The 20836-nt window shown below is 41.1% G+C and overlaps 1 protein-coding gene across 2 annotated transcripts in view; it reads right to left on the reverse strand.

Annotated features, from left to right (window-relative positions):
* Positions 1-20836, reverse strand: part of LIPC (lipase C, hepatic type) — a 271204-nt gene that overhangs the window by 68976 nt on the left and 181392 nt on the right. For both annotated transcript variants that reach the window (XM_089667695.1, XM_089667702.1), the window contains one exon: positions 12643-12822. In XM_089667695.1, the coding sequence (XP_089523821.1) occupies positions 12643-12822 (180 nt within the window). The remainder of the gene's footprint in view (positions 1-12642; positions 12823-20836) is intronic.

Genomic DNA, 20836 nt, shown 5'->3' on the forward strand with positions numbered 1-20836 from the left:
ATAGCTTGACAATGTATGCCTACTATAAAGGAATATATAAGCCTAAAGGATGGGTCATTGGTGCCAATTGTTTTTTTTATGTTGGGTCTGCTATATTTGGTGAAATCTTCTTTCTCATTCTTCTTTGTGGACAAAACATTTGGACAACTGAGTAGAAGGAATATATAGCCATGAATGATATAGCAATTCCATGTCATACATTGGAAAAAGAGGAGAAAAGATAAATTACTTATAGTTCTGGGTCCTTCAGTTGGTAAAAATGGGCTCTAGAAATTGCAAATGATTCCCTATCAAAATTCATGACCACGTGGGTATGTTGGATACACTTTCAAATGACTGAGACATATAAAACTATGCTAAACCCCTCATACATACCCAAATGAAGTTCAATAGATCTGTTACCTGTGATAGAGACCCTGGACAAGGGAGTATTCCTGTCAGTGGCATCCTGCAAAATCCCCGCCAGTCTCCCCCTTCTCTCCTATCCACCCCTTTACTCCTTCTACCCGCCTAATCCTTACCTTACCCCTCCTTCTCCATCTTTCCTGCTCCTCAACCTACTCTCCCTCATTTCTTCTCCCCTCTTTTTTTTTCCTCCTATGGTCTCTCTGCCCTCAACCCACCCCTGGGAAATCTCCCACATGGGAGGATGACATTGGCCATAGTGGATTAATTTGACCCTAAGCACACGCTTTTCAAGAGCCCTCCTCTGGACCATATTATTCACGACCGCTCTCCAGGCGTGAGAGCAAAGAAACCTATCTTCCTTGGTCCTCTACTCTTCACTAGAACCCAACCCAATCTGAAAAAGTGTTCCCTGATTGTTAATTTATGTTAACGTACAGTCTGGTTGATGAGAAGCTCTCCCATGCTTGACGTACGAAAGTCTACTGAATACTTCTGTGTATGTTGCTCTATTCCCATTTTGTACATCTAGCAACAAGACCTAGGACTCACCGTGTGTACTATCCATGATATATACATCTTATGATACCTCTCACTACTTTGTATCCATGGATTGATATCTAAATATGCTTTGTACATTGACATCCTTTTTTCAATAAAAACATTTTGGATAAAAAAAGGACTCTAAAAAAAGGTATTGAATTGGTTATAATACAGAAGCAAACAGAATTTTCACCCTGGATTAAAAAACTCCAAATGGTTTCAATGAGGGCTTTATATATCTCCTGTTCTCCTTTTGTGTAAGCAGTAGAAGTAAGGATCATATATGGCTTCAATGTGTTATTGTATTCAAATCTGCTAATGCATTTAGCACCCCCCCCCAACTAGCAATCCTTTTGTCAGCTGTGCCTCCTGTGGTCATTCAGAAAGAAAACTGATGCAGCCAGCACATCTAATGATTGGTAAGCTGAAATATATTAAATTTTTGGTTTTGGGTTTAATACTAATTAAAAACAAAACAACATGACAATTTCAGCAATTCCACACTCTGTTACTGGACAAAAAAATCACCAAAAATGTTATGACCAAATGTGTATAAAGTGAAAAAAACATTTAAAAAAAAATAGAAGATTATAAACAATTAAAAAATAAAAAAGACAAATTATGAAAAGTGTATGTAACGTCACTGCTGCAACTATATATTCAAAAGGGTTGTGACTTGTTGTGGACAGGAAGTGAGATTGACAGAAGGGACGGAACTGGAAGTGATGTCATACCAGAGGCAGAATGCGGTGATGAGAGCTAGATGGCATTCCTTTGTGTAGCATTATCTCTGTAATGATCAGGTTATACAAATGTTATTGATGTGTCTAATTGCAAGACATTTTTTGTTGAGCTATTTTCTAATGGAATAAAGGTTTTATTTGGGTTTTACTGCACTATGTGGAGCGTTTCTCTTTTTATATGATTTCTGGTCATTTATCTCTGCTATTAAGCTGAATGATGAGCTGAAGACATTGAGAAGAAGTGAGAGTGTGTGGATTTCTGCTTTGCGCTTTTATTTCCTATCCCTATTCCCTACGATAGGCAATAACTTCTGGTGAGTCTTACTTATATCGGGAGAAGGAGTCTGCACATGTGATAGCACAACTGATGTGGTTGAAGAAGGACATTTGTATTGGACTTTCAAATGTTTACTTGCATTATTGGACTCACTGAATTCACAGCAGTGATTTCAGAGAACTATTTCATTTTGTTTAATATCATGTATATTCTTATAATATTTTATATTATTTTGGAATCATATCACAGTGTTACTAGTGGCTATTATTTGTTGCACTTTTGAATAAAAAAAACATTTATATACTTTCAAATTTAAATTCTTTTTTCATTAATTTGTGCACCACTAGCTTTGATATAAACTAAAAAGCTAGATGAAAGATATTGCTGAAAATTAGAATTGCGATTGTCCCAGAGGAGAGGAGTTTCTATTTGGAGACACACTTTGTTGGCAGGTCCTGGTTGGCTGTGTGCATACCTTAGGATACTAATAACGTTGTAAACATAAAAATGTGACATAGTGATGCCATGAATGTTGCGTGCGTGTGTAGTGACTGGCATAATGTATGTATGTCATCATATGGTGCCACCAGGCTGGACAAACATAGTATTAGAAACATGACCATAACTTTTGGGTGCTAACAGTGGGCACTTTTGTAGCACTTTGATACCCCTAAAGAAGCCATGAAATGGTGCAAAACAAATAGGGTTTTGAAATAGGGAATTTTTAGTTAGAAAAAGGAACTAAATTGAAATAAATTATAAAAAAAAATAAATAGATGTGAGATCAGAAAGATTGTTTAGGGAGTAGTTCCTTTAAGTTATAATTATACAGAAGATGTGACTGACATAGAACGGAAGGTGGATCTTTGATGCTTTATAAGGAAGGAAATGATTGATATGGTAATAGTAGGATATATAGATTTATAGTGGAGAAGGAAGTTAATAACACAAAGAGGAGAAGAAATATGCAAATTTCGAAAAGATAGTAAGTAGAAAGTGGAAAAAGTTTGAAATCAGAAATAATTATAGCAATTATTGCAGTAAGTATAAAGGCCAGTCACACAGAGAGTTAATCAGCATATCATTTCAAATAGTATATGGGAAGGTGCCATAAAGAGGAAAAAGTACAGAGAAAAAGTACAGAACACACAATAAGATGAAATGGTTTCATTCTTTAATTGATTTTTAGCAATTTAATAATTAATTTGAATCTATGTTTTCCGATGGGGTAGACATACAGATTAGTATTGTCTGTCAGATTTATTAAGTTGTTTTAAAACTTGTGTTCAGCATGGATGTTGAACCACTTCCTTAAACTAAATCTCTCTAAAACTGAGCTGATAATATTCCCCCCCACTCGTGTCCTCCTGAATGACTTTCCATTAAGATCAATAATGCAACTATCAGTCCCTCCCCTCAAGCCATGGCACTAGGTGTAATCCTAGACCCTGACCTATCCTTTCGGGCTCAAATCCAATCGCTGTCAAAAACTTGTAGACTTCACTTCCGTAACATCTCTAAATTTTGACCCTTTTTAAACTAATGAAATCACCAAGCTACTCATTCACTTCCTTGTTATCTTTCGCCTTGACTATTGCAACTCCCTTCTCATAGGCCTACCTCTCCATAGGCTATCCCCGCTTCAGTGTAATATGAATGCTGCTGCCAGAATCTTCTACCTTACCAACTGCTCAGTGTCTGCCACTCCTCTCTGCCAATCCATCCACTGGCTTGCTATTGTCCAGTGAATTAAATTCAAAATACTAATAACAACATACAAAGCTATTCACAACTCTACCCCAAGCTACATCATCAATCTGGTCTCCAAATATTGCCCAAACCATCCTTTCCTCTCAAGCTCCCATGCTCATGTCCAGGACTTCACCAGAGCTTCTCCCATCCTTTGGAACTCTCTACCTCAATCTGTCTGGCTATTTCTAAAACTATTTCTTCAGGGAAGCGTATCTCACCTCGAACTAGACATTTATCACTTCCATCAGTTCATCCCTCACAGTTATAACCCTTTGTACCACTTGCCCCACCCTATTAGATTGTAAGCTCTTATGAGCAGGACCATCTCAGTCCTCTTGCTTTTTTATTGTATTGTAACTGTACTATCTCCCTTTATATTGTAAAGAGCTGTGCAAACTGTTGGCGCTATATAAATCCTGTATAAAAATAATGTAATAAATAATGATTTAGGTTGAAAAAGGCACATGACAAGTTAAAGTAGAACTATAGATAAAACTTTTTTTTCCATTTTGGATAGAACAAGGGAGGGTTATAACCCCTGTCAGATTTTTTTCGCCATCTGTGTTCCATTGCGGAGTTTTCCCTTCATCTCCCGTCCCATAGCCAAACAGGATGTGAGAAACAATCCCTGCAAAATAAGGGAATTCTTTGGTGATCCCTAGGTCGTCACCAGAACTAGTGTCCCCATTGGAAGATTTCCCCTCAATTACTTTTCCGGGGACAGCCCAAAATATGGGATTTTCTTTAACTTTCATTTTCAATGGTAAACAAGAGAAATAGAGAGGGTGAATCTCCTTAACAGGGGGTACCACCAGTTATCCTGTACAGGGCCCAGGTCAGCAGGGGGACTTAGGAAGCTGGGTGAATCAGATATGGGGAGGTTTACTGGCACGGCGGGGAGGCAATTACTGGAACCCATCCCCTGTATGGCTCTCTCTGCAGCAGCTGAAAGTTAGCTTCTCCTCTCTCTCCTGCTGGCTTTCAGCTGCTGAAGAGAGTTATTCATAGAATCAGATCTTCACTTATCACCCTCCTTGTGCACCATATGTTTCTATCTGCTTTCCAGGCTCCTCTGTGTGCCTCCACCCCCACGGTGCTGCCAGCTTTCCTCCTCTCCTTTTCATCGATCAGCAGCTGCAAGCACACAATAAGATCTTTCAGGATGGAGAGTGGGGGAAGGGTCCAGTAAATAAGTCCCATTTTACCAGCCCTTTCTTTTCTGAATGAACACAATGAGTGATCAGTACCAATTACTCACTGTGTTCATTCATAACTGAAGCATAGTATACTGTGTGGTTTTATTGAGGTGGGGCTTGTCAGGTTAGCTGTAGTGTGCCCTGTGGTTTCTAACAGCAGCCCTGGCAGCACAGAAAGCAATAAAAATTGACAGGCGCTCTAATCCCTCTCCACTCTATCCAAAACTAAAAAACAATTTGCCTTTAGATATATATTAAACCTTCAAAGGAAACAAAATCACCACAAACTCTTGTAAATCCAGAGGCAGAAAAAACCCTTAAAAGGTATTCTTTAATTCACAGTAACAAAAGAAAAAATACCCTTTGACATCTGACAAAAATCTCTGAAACAGCATTATATTATTTTTTCTTTATAAAAGCAACCCTTTATATTTTGTTTTTAGTCTCAATATTTTTCTCAACAGTTCAATCAGGAAATAACCCTTTTTGGAGCTTAAAATTAAGCATTTTATTCTCTGGTGCTAAGACATGTCTTTTGCGGTGACCATATAGTAAAGATCCATTTATATACTGTTTTACTGCGGTCAAGCGGCTCCGCTGAGTCAGGCCGCGTACATGTACGTGATCTGACATTTCTGGGTAGGGGGCACTCGCCCCTCCGCCCCTTATGTGCTGTCATTCGCTACAGTAGAAGCTGATCAGCAGGTCCATTCCAATGTCACATCACTTAATAAAAGAAACACATATTACAGACATTGCACATTGTTAACCCTTTGATTGCCCCTAGATGTTAACCCTTTTCTAGCCAGTGTCATTAGTACAGTGACAGGGTATATTATCAGCACTGATATTAGTGTCACTGGAGATGGCAATGTAATGTAGTCAGTGCCCACCCAGAGTCAGTTACTGTAAGATGGCCTGCTGCCCTATCACAGTCCCACTATACGTTGATGATCACCACCATTACAAGCATAAAAAAATATAAATACAAATGTCAATATATACAGTATACCATTGTTTGTAGATGCTATCTGTAGCAGAATACATTTTGGCCTAAATTTATGAAGACATTTTTTTTATTTTTTTATTGGATATGTTTTATGACAGAAATAGAAAATATTGTTTTGTTTTTTTTTCTCACAATTTTCTGTCTTTTGTGGTTTATATAATAAAAAAATAAAAAATCCACTGATGATCAAATTCCACCTTTTTTGTGTGGAAAAAAATTATATAAATTTCATGCGGTTAAAGTGTTGCATAACCGCACAAGTGCCAGTTAAAGTAGCGCACTGCCAAATAGCAAAAAACTCCCTGGTCGTGATGGGGGTAAAATCTTCCAGAGTTGAAGTGATTATATAGGATGATTACATCTACACTTTATCCCCCTTCAATTTATATCAATAACTCTCTGTTGTTGTTAAAGCTCAGGAGGGTACTAATAAAATCTATCCAAAAACTATTGGCAACATCTCTAATTTCCTTTTATATTCAATATGTTCCTTTATATAGGCATATGGAAAAGTATAATCAGTTGTGACTAAATTAATAATTTAGTGGTGGGATGAGCTTCCACCTTTGCCTTTGGGAGCAAAGCACAAGCTTGCCATTGAAGAGTACTCTTTGCTTTCATGCAGTGCTTTAGCAGTCACTAAATCTAGTGATCATTTTATTTGTGGCCAGAGATGGGAAAGATCACTCCATCCTTATTCCACATAGCACATGCATGGTATAAAGAAAGCCATTTTCTTGTATTTATGCATCCTTCTGTGAACAAACTGCTTTTCAGCTGCCAGATATGTCAAACCACCAATGTAAATGAGAAAGCAGAAGCTAAGGTAAATAAATATAGCTGTTATATTTTACAATGCAAATGTTTGTGCTGGAACCATCACAGAGAACAGGGTGGTTAACTTAGCTGAACATCTTGAGTCTGATTGTACAACTGCTGAACTACTGCTTAACAATGCCATAAAAATAAGAGCAGACAAGTAAATCTGGCAGGTGCATAGCAGCTCCGGAGGAAAGAAATACAGTGCTCTGTCTAGGCTCCAAAGAACAAAGTATACCGCTGTCACATCTCATTTTCATCAATGCCTGCATCTATCTATTGAACATATTCAATACCTTGACAAGGATATTGTTTCTATTTACTACTAGGCTTAAGTTTCTTTTGCAAGTGGTCTGTCAAACCTCACCCAATTAAATTAAACAGAGCATTGAGGTCAGCTTGTAAGTTGAAGACATCCTGTAAGGACATAGTTACATAGTTAGTCTGGCTGAAAAAAGACAAAAGTCTCCAGTTCAACCATTAAAAAAAAAAAAAAGTAAGTTATAATCCTATACCCACAGTTGATCCAGAGGAAGGCAAAAAACCCCAGCAAAGCATAATCCAATTTGCTCCTGCAGGGAAAAAAATTCCTTCCTGATCCCCTGAGAGGCAATCAGATATTCCCTGGATCAACTTTACCTATAAATGTTCGTATCCAGTTATATTCTGTGTATCTAAGAAAGAATCCAGGACTTTTTTAAATCAATCCACTGAGCTGGCCAGAACCAACTCTTGAGGAAGTCTATTCCACATTTTCACAGCTCTCACTGTGAAGAAACCTTTCCGTGTTTGGAGATTAAATTTCACAGCTCACCTTCTTATTAAATGTATCACTAAGTACACTGAATCTGTAATCTACACACATATCTGTATTACCATGAAGTAATATCCACTATCCACATGTAAATAGTACAGTGACCCCTGTCCTGTTGCTGTTTACTCTTTCATAGTGTTTGGCAGACTTAAAGTTACAGTAAAGTCTTCCTTTTTTTTAATATAACATACAGGTGTATACTTAACTGCTCTGTGTAATTGAATTGCACAGAGCGGCCCAAACCTCCTCTTCTTGGGTCCACCACCGATACTCCTGGATCCACTGCTGCTGTGAGTTCCCCCATAGCAAGCTGCTTTCTCTAAGGGCACTCCTTTGGGCTTGATCCCGAGCCATGCTGCCTGCATCCATACACACAGACAGCATGGTCTGGCCCTGCCCCTTCATCACAGGTTTTGACTGACAGCAATGGGAGACAATGCCTACTGTTGCTCTCAGTCTATCCTGTGAGAGCAGGGAGAGAAGACAGAACTGCTGCAGATTGGCACAGTGCTGGATGGAGTGACCACTCAGGTAAGTATAAGGAGGGGTGATGGGGCAATACTGATGCAAAACATTTTCACCTTAATGCAGGGAACACATTAAAATAGAAGTGCATGACTGTAAAAAAATAAAAAAATCATACTTACCTAGGTGGAAGCAGCATTGGGATGATGCTGCATCTGGGAGTGGCTGGCTCAGGCTGAGAGGCTAAGCTAGCTGCCGGTCCAGACATCTGGGTGGATCCAACATTAAAGTTGGGATCTCTCCTGAGCTTGGACTCAGGGACATATTTACCACAAGGCAAGCAAGGCATTTACCTAGGGCAGCAGTTTTCAGGGGGGGCAGCACCGCCCCCTGGAAGAAGGAACACATGCCGCATGAGGACCAAGTGGGAGCCAAGAGAGCCTGTGGGCTGCTTGATGTATGCAAAGCCCAACTCTCGTTCCTGGTAATGTCCGGAGCTGTGAAGGTGAGTGTCTATGAGTTTCTTTCTCTCTCTTGCCAGGGATGGGAGGGGGGTGGCAGCGGGTGTATAGGGGAGGCGGTGGTAGTGGAAGGCTCTCTTGGGGGGGGTTGGTTGGTGTCAGGCTCTCTCCTTTGGGGGGAGTGGGTTGCTGGTTGGTGTTATGCTCTCTCCGTGGTTGGGGGGGGGGGTGTTGGTCAGTGTCAGGCTCTCTTCTTTGGGGGATTGTTGGTCGGTGTTATGCTCTCTCCATGGTGGGGGGGGGTGTTGGTTGGTGTCAGGATCTCTCTGTGGGGAAGGTTGGGGCGGCCAATTTTTGTGTTGCCTAGGGCACTACTGCTTGGACTGGCTCTGTGATGTCGGCTGACATAGGACTTTAGCCCGCTGTTGGTTGAAAACAGGTCACAGGATTGCGATCCCCAGGAGTAGTATAGCCAAAAGAGCTTTGGTCCTACTTTCCACTTTAAGGTAAAAAAAGTTTAGGCTTTAGAACCACTTTAATTCCAATAATTCACAGACTATTTTTTGTTTTTTTAGTAAACATCTTCTTTGCATGATTGCACTACAGTAATAAAGTTCACAAAAATACATTGCACAGCAGATCAAATAAATAAGCAATTGTTGTTTTTCATTCCAACAAGACCCGGAATGGTGTATGTGTGAGCACTAGGGGAGCTGACAGCGAATTTTTGCTATAAGCAACATGAATTATTCTTCGTAGAGATATTTTGGTTCTTAAAATGATTGTAAAGGCTCAAGATTTTTTACCTTCATGCATTCTCTTCATCCCCAGCCCCCCTTATACTTACCTGAACCTCATCGCTATCCAGTGAAGTGAACAACTCTGGGGACTCTCCCTCCTCATTGACTAAGATAGCAGAGTCAATAACAGCCAGTAAGCCAATGAGGAGAGTGAGGGGGGCCAAACCACAGCTCTGAGTGTGAATGGACACATAGAGCAGTGGCTCGGGAGACAATCTACTTGGGTGCCCCCATAGCAAGCTGCTTGCTCTAGGGGCACTTGGCAGGAGAAAGGGGCCAGGAGCGCTGGCAGGGGACCTGAGAAGAGGAGGATTGGGACTGCTCTATGCCAAACCATTGCACAGAGCAGGTAAGTATAGCATATTTGTTATTTTCTTTTAAATGCCTTTAATATCACTTTAAGATCTGTGGATTCTCCCCAGTGCTACTAGTTGCAAGGGCTTGTTCCATCCTTGAAAGTTACACCATGGCTCCTATTTTATTATGTTATTCATTATAATTTCTGCAGCATAATATAATAGCTGAGTAGGGCCTACATACCCCAAACATATTAAAGGCACATGTAGAAACATATTAAAGTAGAACTAAAGACCCTTTTTTCATTTTGGATAGAGTAAGGGAGGGTTATAACCCTTGTCAGGTTTTTTTTTTCCATCTGTGTCCCATTGGGAGATTTTCCTTCACCTTCTGTCCCATAGCTAAAACAGAAAGTGAAAAGAAATCCCTCGAAAGTGAAGGAATCCCTGGTTGTCACCTGGGTCATCAGTACTTGTGACATCATTGGAAGATTTCCCCTCTATTAATGTACTGGGCACAACCCAAAATTTGGGAGAGTTTAGTAAAATACTGTATTAATATTATTATTATTATACAGTATTTATAAAGCGCCAATAGTTCGCTCAGCGCTGTACATTACAAAGGGGGACAGAACATGTGACAGAACAATACCAATACAATGCAAAACATGTGGGGATCAAGGGCCCTGCTCTTTCGAGCTTACAATCTAGGAGGGAGGGGATGGTGGCACAGGAGGAGATAGCTGTGGGGGATGGAGTGGTAGAAAGAGTGGAGGAGGTCGGCAAGTTAGCAGGGGGTGGGGTAGGCTTCCCTGAAGAGATGGGTTTTCAGGGTGCGCCTAAAGGAGAGGAGAGTAGGTGATAATCTGATGGGTTGGGGCAGGGAGTTCCAGAGGATGGGTGACACCCTGGAGAAGTCCTGGAGGCGGGCATGGGAGGAGGAGACCAGGGAACTAGAGAGAAGGAGGTCTTGTGAGGAGCGGAGTGTGCGTGTTGGGCGGTACTTGGATATTAGGTTAGTGATGTAGTTCGGGGCAGTATGGTGGACAGCTTTGTACGTTAGCGTTAGGATTTTGAATTTGATCCGTTGCGCAATCGGAAGCCAGTGGAGGGATTGGCAGAGGGGGGTGGCGGATACAGAGCGGTTGGAAAGGTGAAGGAGTCTGGCAGCTGTATTCAGGATGGACTGAAGCAGGGATAGCCAGCGGCGAGGCAGGCCAGTGAGGAGGGAGTTGCAGTAGTCGAGTTGTGATATGATGAGGGAGTGGATGAGCTGTTTAGTGGTTTCTGGGGTTAGGAACGTGCGGATTTTGGCGATGTTGCGGAGGTGGAGTCTGCACGAGTTTGTTAAAGATTGGACTTGGGGTTGAAAGGATAGGTTGGAGTCCAGAATGACACCAAGTACTCGGGCCTGCAGGGCGGGTTTGATGGTATTGTTGTTGGATGTGACGGAGAAGTCAATGGGGGGTGGTGTCCGGGCTGGGGGGGAAGACAAGAAACTCGGTTTTGGAGAGGTTCAATTTAAGGAAGTGGAGCGACATCCAGTCTGATATGTCGCTCAGTAGGTGTGTGATTCGGGCTGAGACCAAGGGGGTGAGGTGGGGGGTTGAGAGATAGATTTGTGTGTCGTCGGCATAGAGGTGGTAGTTGAAGCCGTGAGAGTGTATGAGTTGGCCAAGGGAGGAGGTATAGATGGAGAAGAGAAGGGGCCCAAGGACAGAGCCTTGAGGGACCCCAACAGAGAGGGGGAGTGAGGGGGAGGTGGTAGCATTATAGGTAACGCTGAAGGAGCGTTGTGACAGGTAGGATGAGAGCCAGGAGAGACCAGAATCTCTGAGGCCGAGGGAGTGTAGTTTTTTGAGGAGGAGGGGGTGGTCGACTGTGTCGAACGCCGCAGAGAGGTCGAGGAGTAGGAGCACTGAATAGTGGCCATTAGCTTTGGCGGTTAGCAGGTCATTGGAGAGTTTGAGTAAGGCAGTTTCGGTGGAGTGTAGGGGACGGAAGCCGGACTGTAGGGGATCGAGGAGGTTGTTGTCGTTGAGGTGAGAGCATAGGCGGGTGTAGACTAGGCGCTCGAGGAGTTTAGATGTAAATGGGAGCAGGGAGATGGGTCTGAGGTTGTTCGGGTCATTAGGGTCCAGGGAGGGCTTTTTAAGTATGGGGGTGATGTGTGCATGTTTCAGAGGGGAGGGGAAAGTGCCGGAGGAGAGGGAGAGATTGAAGATGTGGGTGAGGGAGCGTAGGATGGAGGGGGAAGGAGGTCGTAGGAGTTGTGAGGGGATAGGGTCGAGGGGGCAGGTGGTGAGGCGGGCATCAGAGAGGATCTTGGAGACTTCCTCGATGGTAGTAAGGTCAAAGGTGCGGAGTGTTGGGGGAGCTTCAGTATGAGGAATGTAGGGTGGGGTGGAAGAGGAGGTCAGAGCAGTGGTGCGGCCGTGGGAGAGGGGTGATGAGGGGGTAGCTGAGTGAGGGTGAAGGGGGTTGGAGAGAGTTTGAGCAGCGACGAAGTCCCTGCGGGTTATGTCGAGGGGAAGGGGGGATAAGGGGGTAGCTGTGTGAGAGGGGACGGGTTGAGAGGGCGTGTGAGTTGTGGCAATGTCCTTGCGAATTGTGTCAATCTTGTTTTTGAAGTGATTGACAATCTCAAGGGCAGTGAGTGAGGTGCTGGGTGGAGGTGGGGGTGGAGAGAGTAGAGTGTTGAAGGCGGAGAAGAGTCGGCGAGGATTGGAGGAGAGGGCCTTGATGAGGGTCAAGAAGTAGGCCTGTTTGGCAGCATGGAGGGAGGAGGTGTAGGTGTGGAAGGCAGATTTGTAGCGGGTGAAGGCTTGTTGGGATTTGGTCTGTATGTGCTGTATTGTCACATAGACCTGAAATTGTATCTAAACTATTCTCAAAGTATATAAAAATTGAATATATGTCCCCGTACACTCTATGACAAGGCCAGGCTATAAAAATAATTTAAGCTACGGTCTTTTACTGTACAATTATGCTCACAGCAATCCATCCAAACTCAATTATTAGATTTCTTTTTTACTGATGCTATTAAAAAAAAGAAATCTTACCTCAAGCCATTCCAGAAATTCAGCTATCTCTAGACCAATAAATCGAGTATTTTGCACAGCAATTGCATAGTGTACATGGGAAGAGGTTAGCCAATTAGCAATGATGACATTAATTTGCTTTTTACTTGACTTGAATGTAGATGCCATCTTTGGGATCCAGGGTTCCAAGTAACCATCAATCTAAAATTATGAGAAAAGATTTAGAGATGAATATATATATATAAAAACATTTTTGATCCATATATATTAGAATGACATATGTTTTGATGTACTGTCTAGACATATTCTATTATGTGGCATACATATTTTATGTTATATGTATAGGCAACAAAAGGGGTATAACGTAGAGAAACAAACTTCATAACATGCTCCCATTACAATTTTCCTAAATACCTTTTCAGCAGGAAAAAAACATTTAGATTCACAGTTTTCACATTTTGCGCTTTGTATATACACATTCGACAGTGCTTCATTCTGACGTGAATGGATTTTGCATTCTGCCTGCAGTTCATAATGAAGCATATGGCATGGATTTACATTTATTCTAAATGAGCCCTAAGGCTAATTATCTGAGAGATTACAAGAATATTTTTAGCCACTAAAGAGAAATATGTATGGAATACATTTCCTTACTTTGTATTAGATAGATAAGATACTTACTTTGTTTTATAATGTTTTTGGTCCTTAATGTAAATATAAATAAAATTAATGTTATTATTTTAATTATTTGTTGATCTGCCTTTAAAGTCCCATTAAATGGGGGGACACTTCCACAATTGGTCCTTTATGTCAACACCTCTCACAAGAACAACTACCTATAATTATTAAAGAGGAAATAATAAATAATACACTCTCTCAATCCATAATAGCTATCTTAAAGTATTACTAAACCCGCAACGGTAAAATTAGTGTGTATACTGTATGCAGTAAAGCATGCTTGTTATACTCACTGTGGAACCTAAAGGGTTAATCCTCTGCATTGTGTGAAAATACTGTTTGATCCTGTCTTCTCTTATCCTCCCCTTCCTTTACTGTCCCCAATACATTTGCTGATAGTATGAAGCCCTAGGAGACACTGAAAATGTTCAGTTTGGTGTGTATTGCTAGACAGTTTTTTTTTTTGGGGAGTGTGCATGTGATCGGTACAGGGCCAATCAGCACTGTCCAGACAGAGGGTCAGGGGTCATGCAGCCTCATGGGACAGTCAGAGAAGAATGAAAACTCCTCCTACAAGCTTTAACCAGTGCTTGACTAGAAACTGATAGATGTCACAAGACAGCTCTAACTGCTGATGGGAAAAGGTATTTAGCAGTTTATATTTACTAAAATTATTGCATTTCTATCTTCTGTGTACTGTGGGAGACCAGATATAGTGAATGCCGGGTCCTGGGTTTAGTAACACTTTAATACTAAGGACTCATGCACTTTGCCATTTGTAAACTGACAGTTTTTAGGCATTTGCTGTTTTTTTCCTGAAGCCCCTGAACACCCCCCTATGTTATTCTATGTATCCATGCACGCAGAGGCGTTAAGAAAAAAATACATCAAACATGTGTAAATGTGTCTAAACACATCTCAAATTTAGGAGTGTTTTTACAGTTTTGTGGTTAAAAGATAATTTTTTTCATGTTGATGACAATTCAGGAAACCCTGTGTACACAGGAAATTCCTTGTCACCAAGCCCAACCCTGCTGTTCACACAGGTGCAGAGAGAGACACAATTGCTAGGGAAGTGAGCCAGTCACAGCTGATGGCAGCTTTACATTTGCACCCCAAAATTTGGGAGCAGTCCATTCTAGATATGCGACCTTAAAATAAAAAAATTGCACTGAACGGTAAAATACCTAAATCAGCAGCTAGCACATGATTAGATGCAAAATGGCTGCAGAACTTAGTTTCCTGAGATAGTCCATGCACTCTAGAGAGTAAATTGTTATTTAATTATTTTTTTGCAGGGAGGAGGGGGTTGTGCCAGTGTTTTTTTTAACGTTCGTCTTTTTTATCAATTTTGATAAGAACTTGTTTTTAACATTTTTGTTTTCAAAGTTTTATTTACATTTTCCATTTTTGATGAAAAATATTTTTTTCACTTACATTTTTTTCAATTTTTCACATTTCTTCTTATCTATTTTTTTTTAAATATTTTGACATTTTTATATTTAAAAAAATGTTTTGTGTTTTGTTTTTAATTTTTTTATTTCTAATGTATACTCTTTTTAGTACAACATCCATCTGGCCTGTATATCAGCCAGAGGAGGAGGACAATGTGAAAGAAGAGGCTAGTCCATAAAACCCAGCCACAGCCACAACCAACATCAATTCCATTAAAGGTTGAAAGAATTGATGTGCCACCTCATCAGGTATGTTCCTTTTTCTCATTATATTTATGTATGTACTGTATGTATGTATGGCATCCCAGTCTAAGTCTGTAGGGTTCAATATTGAGTTGGCCCACCCTTTGCAGCTATAACAGCTTCAACTCTTCTGGGAAGGTTTTCCACAAGGTTTAGAAGTGTGTCTTTGGGAATGTTTGACCATTCTTCCAGAAGCGCATTTGTGAGGTCAGGCACGGATGTCGGACAAAAAGGCCTGGCTTGCAGTCTCCACTCTAATTCATCACAAAGGTGTTCTGTCAGGTTGAGATCAGGACTCTGTGCAGGCCAGTAAAGTTCCTCCATCCCAAACTTGCTCATCCATGTCTTTATGCACCTTGCTTTGTGCTCTGGTGCCCAGTCACGTTGGAATAGGAAGGGGCCATCCCCAAACTGTTCCCACAAAGTTAGGAGCATGAAATTGTCCAAAATGTCTTGGTATGCTGACGCCTTAAGAGTTCCCTTCACTGGAACTAAGGGGCCAAGCTCAACCCCTGAAAAACAACACCATAATTCCCCCTCCACCAAACTTTACACTTGCACAATGCAGTCAGGCAAGTACCGTTCTCCTGGCAACTGCCAAACCCAGACATGTCCATCAGATTGCCAGACAGAGAAGCGCGATTTGTTACTCCAGAGAACACATCTCCACTGCTCTAGAGTCCAGTGGTGGCATGCTTTACACCACTGCATCTGACGCATTGCGCTTGTTGATGTAAGGCTTGGATGCAGCTGCTTGGCCATGGAAACCCATTCCATGAAGCTCTCTATGCACTTTTGTTGTGCTAATCTGAAGGCAACATAAAGTTTGGAGGTCTTTAGCTATTGACTGTGTAGACAGTTGGTGACTTCTGCGCACTTCAGCATGCACTGACCCCGCTCTGTCATTTTACGTGGCCTACCACTTCGTGGCTGTGTTGCTGTTGTTCCCAGTTGCTTCCACTTTGTTATAATACCACTTACAGTTGACCGTGGAGTATTTAATAGCAAGGAAATCTCACGGATGGAATTACTGCACAGGTGGCAACCTATCACTGTACCACTCTTGAATTCACTGAGCTCCTGAGAGTGACCCATTCTTTCACAAATGTTTGTAGAAGCAGTCTGCATGCCTAGGTGCTTGATTTTATACACCTGTGACCATGGAGGTGATTGGAACACCTGAATCCAATGATTTGTAGGGGTGTCCCAGTAATTTTGGCAATATAGTGTATGCATGTACTGTATGTATGTAAATATCTATCTATCTATCTATCTATCTGATCAATACGTACATTATCTGCTTTCTTTCTTCATAGCCTACTTGTCCATGAACAACATTTCCCACCCAGAGGTCATGGACACTCTCATTGTCAAGAGATGACCACACAAGTGGAGGAGAGAATAATTGAGCTACTTGTGGATATTAAGGGAGAGAGAAGATAGAATCCTGCCACAGTTTATATATGCTTCTTGGGGAGCTTGATGTTCAATGCATAGAAAGCATCTATTCCTTTGTGTTCACCTCCAGGGCAGCACAAAGGAATCTTTTGCCACCATCACACTTTCTAGCTGCTGCTGATGGAAGCTTTCTAGGCACTGCCCTTCCCAGTCCACACATGCACCATTCTGCAACTGTGGCATGCCTCTCTTCCTCCTTCCACCAATCCGCACCTTCTCCATGCCTGAACCCCACAGTCATACCATCCCTATCCCACCATAAATCCCTCTCAGTTCTGATCTTCCTGCCCTACTTACCACCAACTTTAATTTTATTTATTTTTTTATGGCACCTTTTTGTTTCATGCTGTGTTCACAGTTTATAAATGCATTTTTGCATTAAAAACATGTTTTTTGCCTTTTTTTCCAAGTTAAATAATAAAAAAGATTTCAAATCATAGTGTTGATGTATATTTATTTAAGTTACACATAACATCCCACTTTTCATGTGTGTGGGTTAATTTGTCCATTCTTTTTAGTAGGATTGATCATTTTACGTCACATGGATAAAAACCAATTCATACATTTTCATGCATGTGGGGAAATGTGTCCATTCTTTAAAGGAAAAAGGGCTCTTTACCTGACATGGATGAATACCACATCACACATTTTCATGCGTGTGGGGTAATGCATCCATACTCTGGGATTCTTTGGTATATAGGCTTGGAACCAGCAGGCATGCATTTTAGCTCTGAGGAAGGGGGTACGTCTCCCGAAATGCGTCAGCTTATCCCTATCAAGGGCACAGCATTATTGACTGTCTTTGCGGACTACATCATTTGCTTTTAATTTCCTTTGGTTTGTGAGTATATATCTATTTTTTTACACAATAAATACATGGCGTACCACGGTAATGCACGATGAGAGTGCATCCTTGTCTGCTTTTGTTCACCAGTGTCTAGATTCCCCGATCTTTGAAGGGCAGCACCTCTTCGTTTAGCATTCAGAATTGGCTTTGGTCCGCATGAGGATTTGGTTTTGTTTGTTTGTCTTTGGATTGCTCTGAGAATGGATGCCTTACCTCAAACAGATGAAAAAGACAAAACTTTGCAGCGAGGGAAGAAAGTCACAAAAAGATTATTTGAATAACTTTGCTCAAAGGAAAAAAGATTTTATTTTTTGAAGCACACAGGCATTTAAGAACATTGAAAGGTAACTGGAACAGTATAAATCCAACTATACATATTGATCTGGCCAGGCCACTTGACAATCTGGGGAAAAAAAACAGCAAACTGTTTTCTAATGTTCATAACTTGAGAAGTGGAGCACAAATCTATGAACTTAATATCATGTGCAGGGTTTGGGGGTGCAAGTTCAGTGGAGACTCTCTCCTTGTCAATTAGAAAGTTATGTAGCATGTAGGAGGCCAACACTACTTTTATAGTGTTTCCACATTCAATTGAATGTCAGAGAGGACTACCTCTGCCACTTGGCAGTACATACTCAAAATGTGCACTGCACAACTCAATTTGCGTGGCTTAGTTAATGTTTGAATATATTTTTCTTGTAATTAGGTCAATGTCCACTATAGGGCTGTATTCATTTTTCTGCAAGTCCGAAAGCCTTGTTGGCTATGATCCCAAGTGGAAGACGTCTGTTGTGCATGGAACAGGCCTCCTTGTGGGAATCCTAAGACTTCCTTCATATAGCTGACGCCCCATAGCAGACTCTTAGAAGAGTCTTGCATCCTCTGACTCCCTTGTCAATGCATTTGAATCGCAGGTGAGCATCCACCAATCCCAAGGGTACTATGGAAAGTATTTCTGTCCAAGGCTCTTATGCAATTGGAACATCAACAACCTGTTCCCACATGTCTTCCATTGGCTGAGGCATGACGAGATTATGCCAAGCGGGTTTCCCTGGTAAAAAAAAAAAAATATAATATATATATATATATATATATTTAAAAGTATAAAAACTTAAGAAAAACAGTTATAAAGTTCAAAATATAAAATAATAAAATAAAATATACAAAGATACATACAGTATATATATATATATATATACTGTATATGTTATATTTTACATAATTACATACCTGAGTGTCACCAGGAGACATTCCTCACGTGACACGTTCATCCTCATCTGGGTGTCCATGTGAGTTAGATGGGGCCATAGTCTCTCCAAACGATCATTGAAGGTTCCAATCATTGTGAAGTTGAAGAATTTGTTGGGATAAATCTGCAGCTCCAAATACATGTTAGCAAAGTATCCCAATGATAAATGCTGAGACATCAAGGGATGAGTCCAATGGCAACTAATGCTCTTCTAATCTAATTCCCTCTGTCTTCTCACCCTCCGCAACATAATCAATAGGAGTATTTCATCAATCCTGTTGATAACTGGATCCATAGTGAACACAACTAGGAAAGACAGATAGCTCCCTGCCAAACAAAGTGCCCTCTCTGATTTCACAAAATAGTACTCAAAATAATAATTAACTATTTTCCAATGCATTATGGGCATTTGGAAGGGAAACATTTTACAGGGTGGGGTATTTTGGAGAAAATGTTTGTGAATGTTGATGCACCTAAATGCACATAAATGCACGTGCAAAATGCGGCAAAAAAGTATGTTTTTTTCAGTCACGTTTTCCTGCCATCAGTTCTGGGGCTTTTTTAAAATGCCCTGTGTGCATGCAAGTGTGTGAAAGTGCAGCCGATAAGCAGCAACAGCATTTACCCGGTGATCTGCTGTGCCATTGTGGTTGGCCTTTTACCATATCACGTGATCAGCTGTGTCCTCAGGACACAGCGATCATGGAGATTGCCGGGTGCGTGCCGCTGGGGGAGTGCGTTCTGGGAGGATGTCATATGACGCCCTCCCAGAACTGGACAACTGCGCTGTAGCCATACATTTTTTTCAGTTGCTTCTTGGTTTCTGGCCTATACCAAACTATTTAATACATCCTATGAGTCTAAACTGGCATTGTCTTTCTTGCATTTGAGGTGGGATTGGAGGGGTTTTCGCAGCTAAGCACTTCATCCAGCCTGCGTGCCTGAGCTAAGGGCAGATAGATTTCAAGAAGTAAATGCTACATGAATTATCTGCCCTTACTTAAAATAATCATGGCTAGAAATGCTAGGGGTGATTTTAAAAGTGATTTCTGAACAAAATAAAGCATGGAGACATGGACGATTGGGTGAGTTAGCTTTGAATATTAACAGTGAATTAAATAGCATTTTCAGTTTGTGGTGCTCAGATATAGTTAAATCCAGCATTTCATATTCCTAATATGTGTACCATGTACTTGAATGAAAAAGTATCCTGTTCCTTGTATTGCTTCCTTTGTGTGAAATCCCTGGTGTTCCTGCCAATCCCTCACGTATTAAAAACTGACCACAGAAAGCAGGAGATCATGGAGTGGTCAGTTCTCTAGCTATGCTGGGAACTCAGCCTACTCCCCACCAGTGATCAGGCTTGTGCTGACATGCTCCTCTTGCACAGCCATTCACTGGAAAGATCAGTGTTCTGCTGTTTCTCCTCACCCAGATCTCTATTCAGCTGAGAACAAAGATTGTGATCACTTCTAAAAAAGGGAAAAAGGTATTTATAATGTTTTAATATGTATGCAGAAATGTTTGCCTTTCATTTCTATATGAAACTGAATGGGTTGTTTTACAAGATGAGGGTTTACATATACTCTAACTCCTTCTTGCCACCGCCTCCCAGCCCTTTAAGAGTTTTTTAATTCCCAGAGGCGGAGTCAGGCATTTGGGTCATGTGACAGCCAGTCACATGATCAGAAAGCTCCCAATTGCTAGTATACTTTAGGAGCTTTCCTGTTCCCTGCGGTGTTTGTGTTGGGAGCGTGCAGGGCGTGCGTTCTCAGCGCAGAGAGTTGTTTATTATGGGCCGTATGTATGTGGCCTCTCAGCATTAAAGCCCACCAGCCGAGAGACCGTGTATATGCGTTATGTCAGTGGGAAGAGGCTAAGGGACGCCTTTAGGTAGCCACAATGCATTTTTACTATATATACTGCATATGGATGCAGGTACCCTTCAAAGGTTCTTGAATATTTTTTAACAGTGTGCTTTTTGTGAAATAAAGAAATATTTGTATACTGTATATACTTTATGCACTATATATATATATATATACAGTCATGGCCGAAATTGTTGGCACCCTTGATATTTCTCCAGGAAATCATGTATTTCTCACGAAACGTATTGCATTAACACATGTTTTGCTATACACATGTTTATTCCCTTTGTGTGTATTGGGACAAAACAAAAAAAGGGAGGAAAGAAAGCAAATTCGACATAATGTCACACAAACCTCCAAAAATGGGCTGGACAAAAGTATTGGCACCCTTTCACAACTGCGGATAAATAAGAATGTT

Source organism: Staurois parvus, unplaced genomic scaffold (genome assembly GCF_062004578.1).
Source record: "Staurois parvus isolate SC_StPar_1 unplaced genomic scaffold, SC_StPar_1.0 ptg000054l, whole genome shotgun sequence".
Lineage (NCBI taxonomy): Eukaryota > Metazoa > Chordata > Amphibia > Anura > Ranidae > Staurois > Staurois parvus.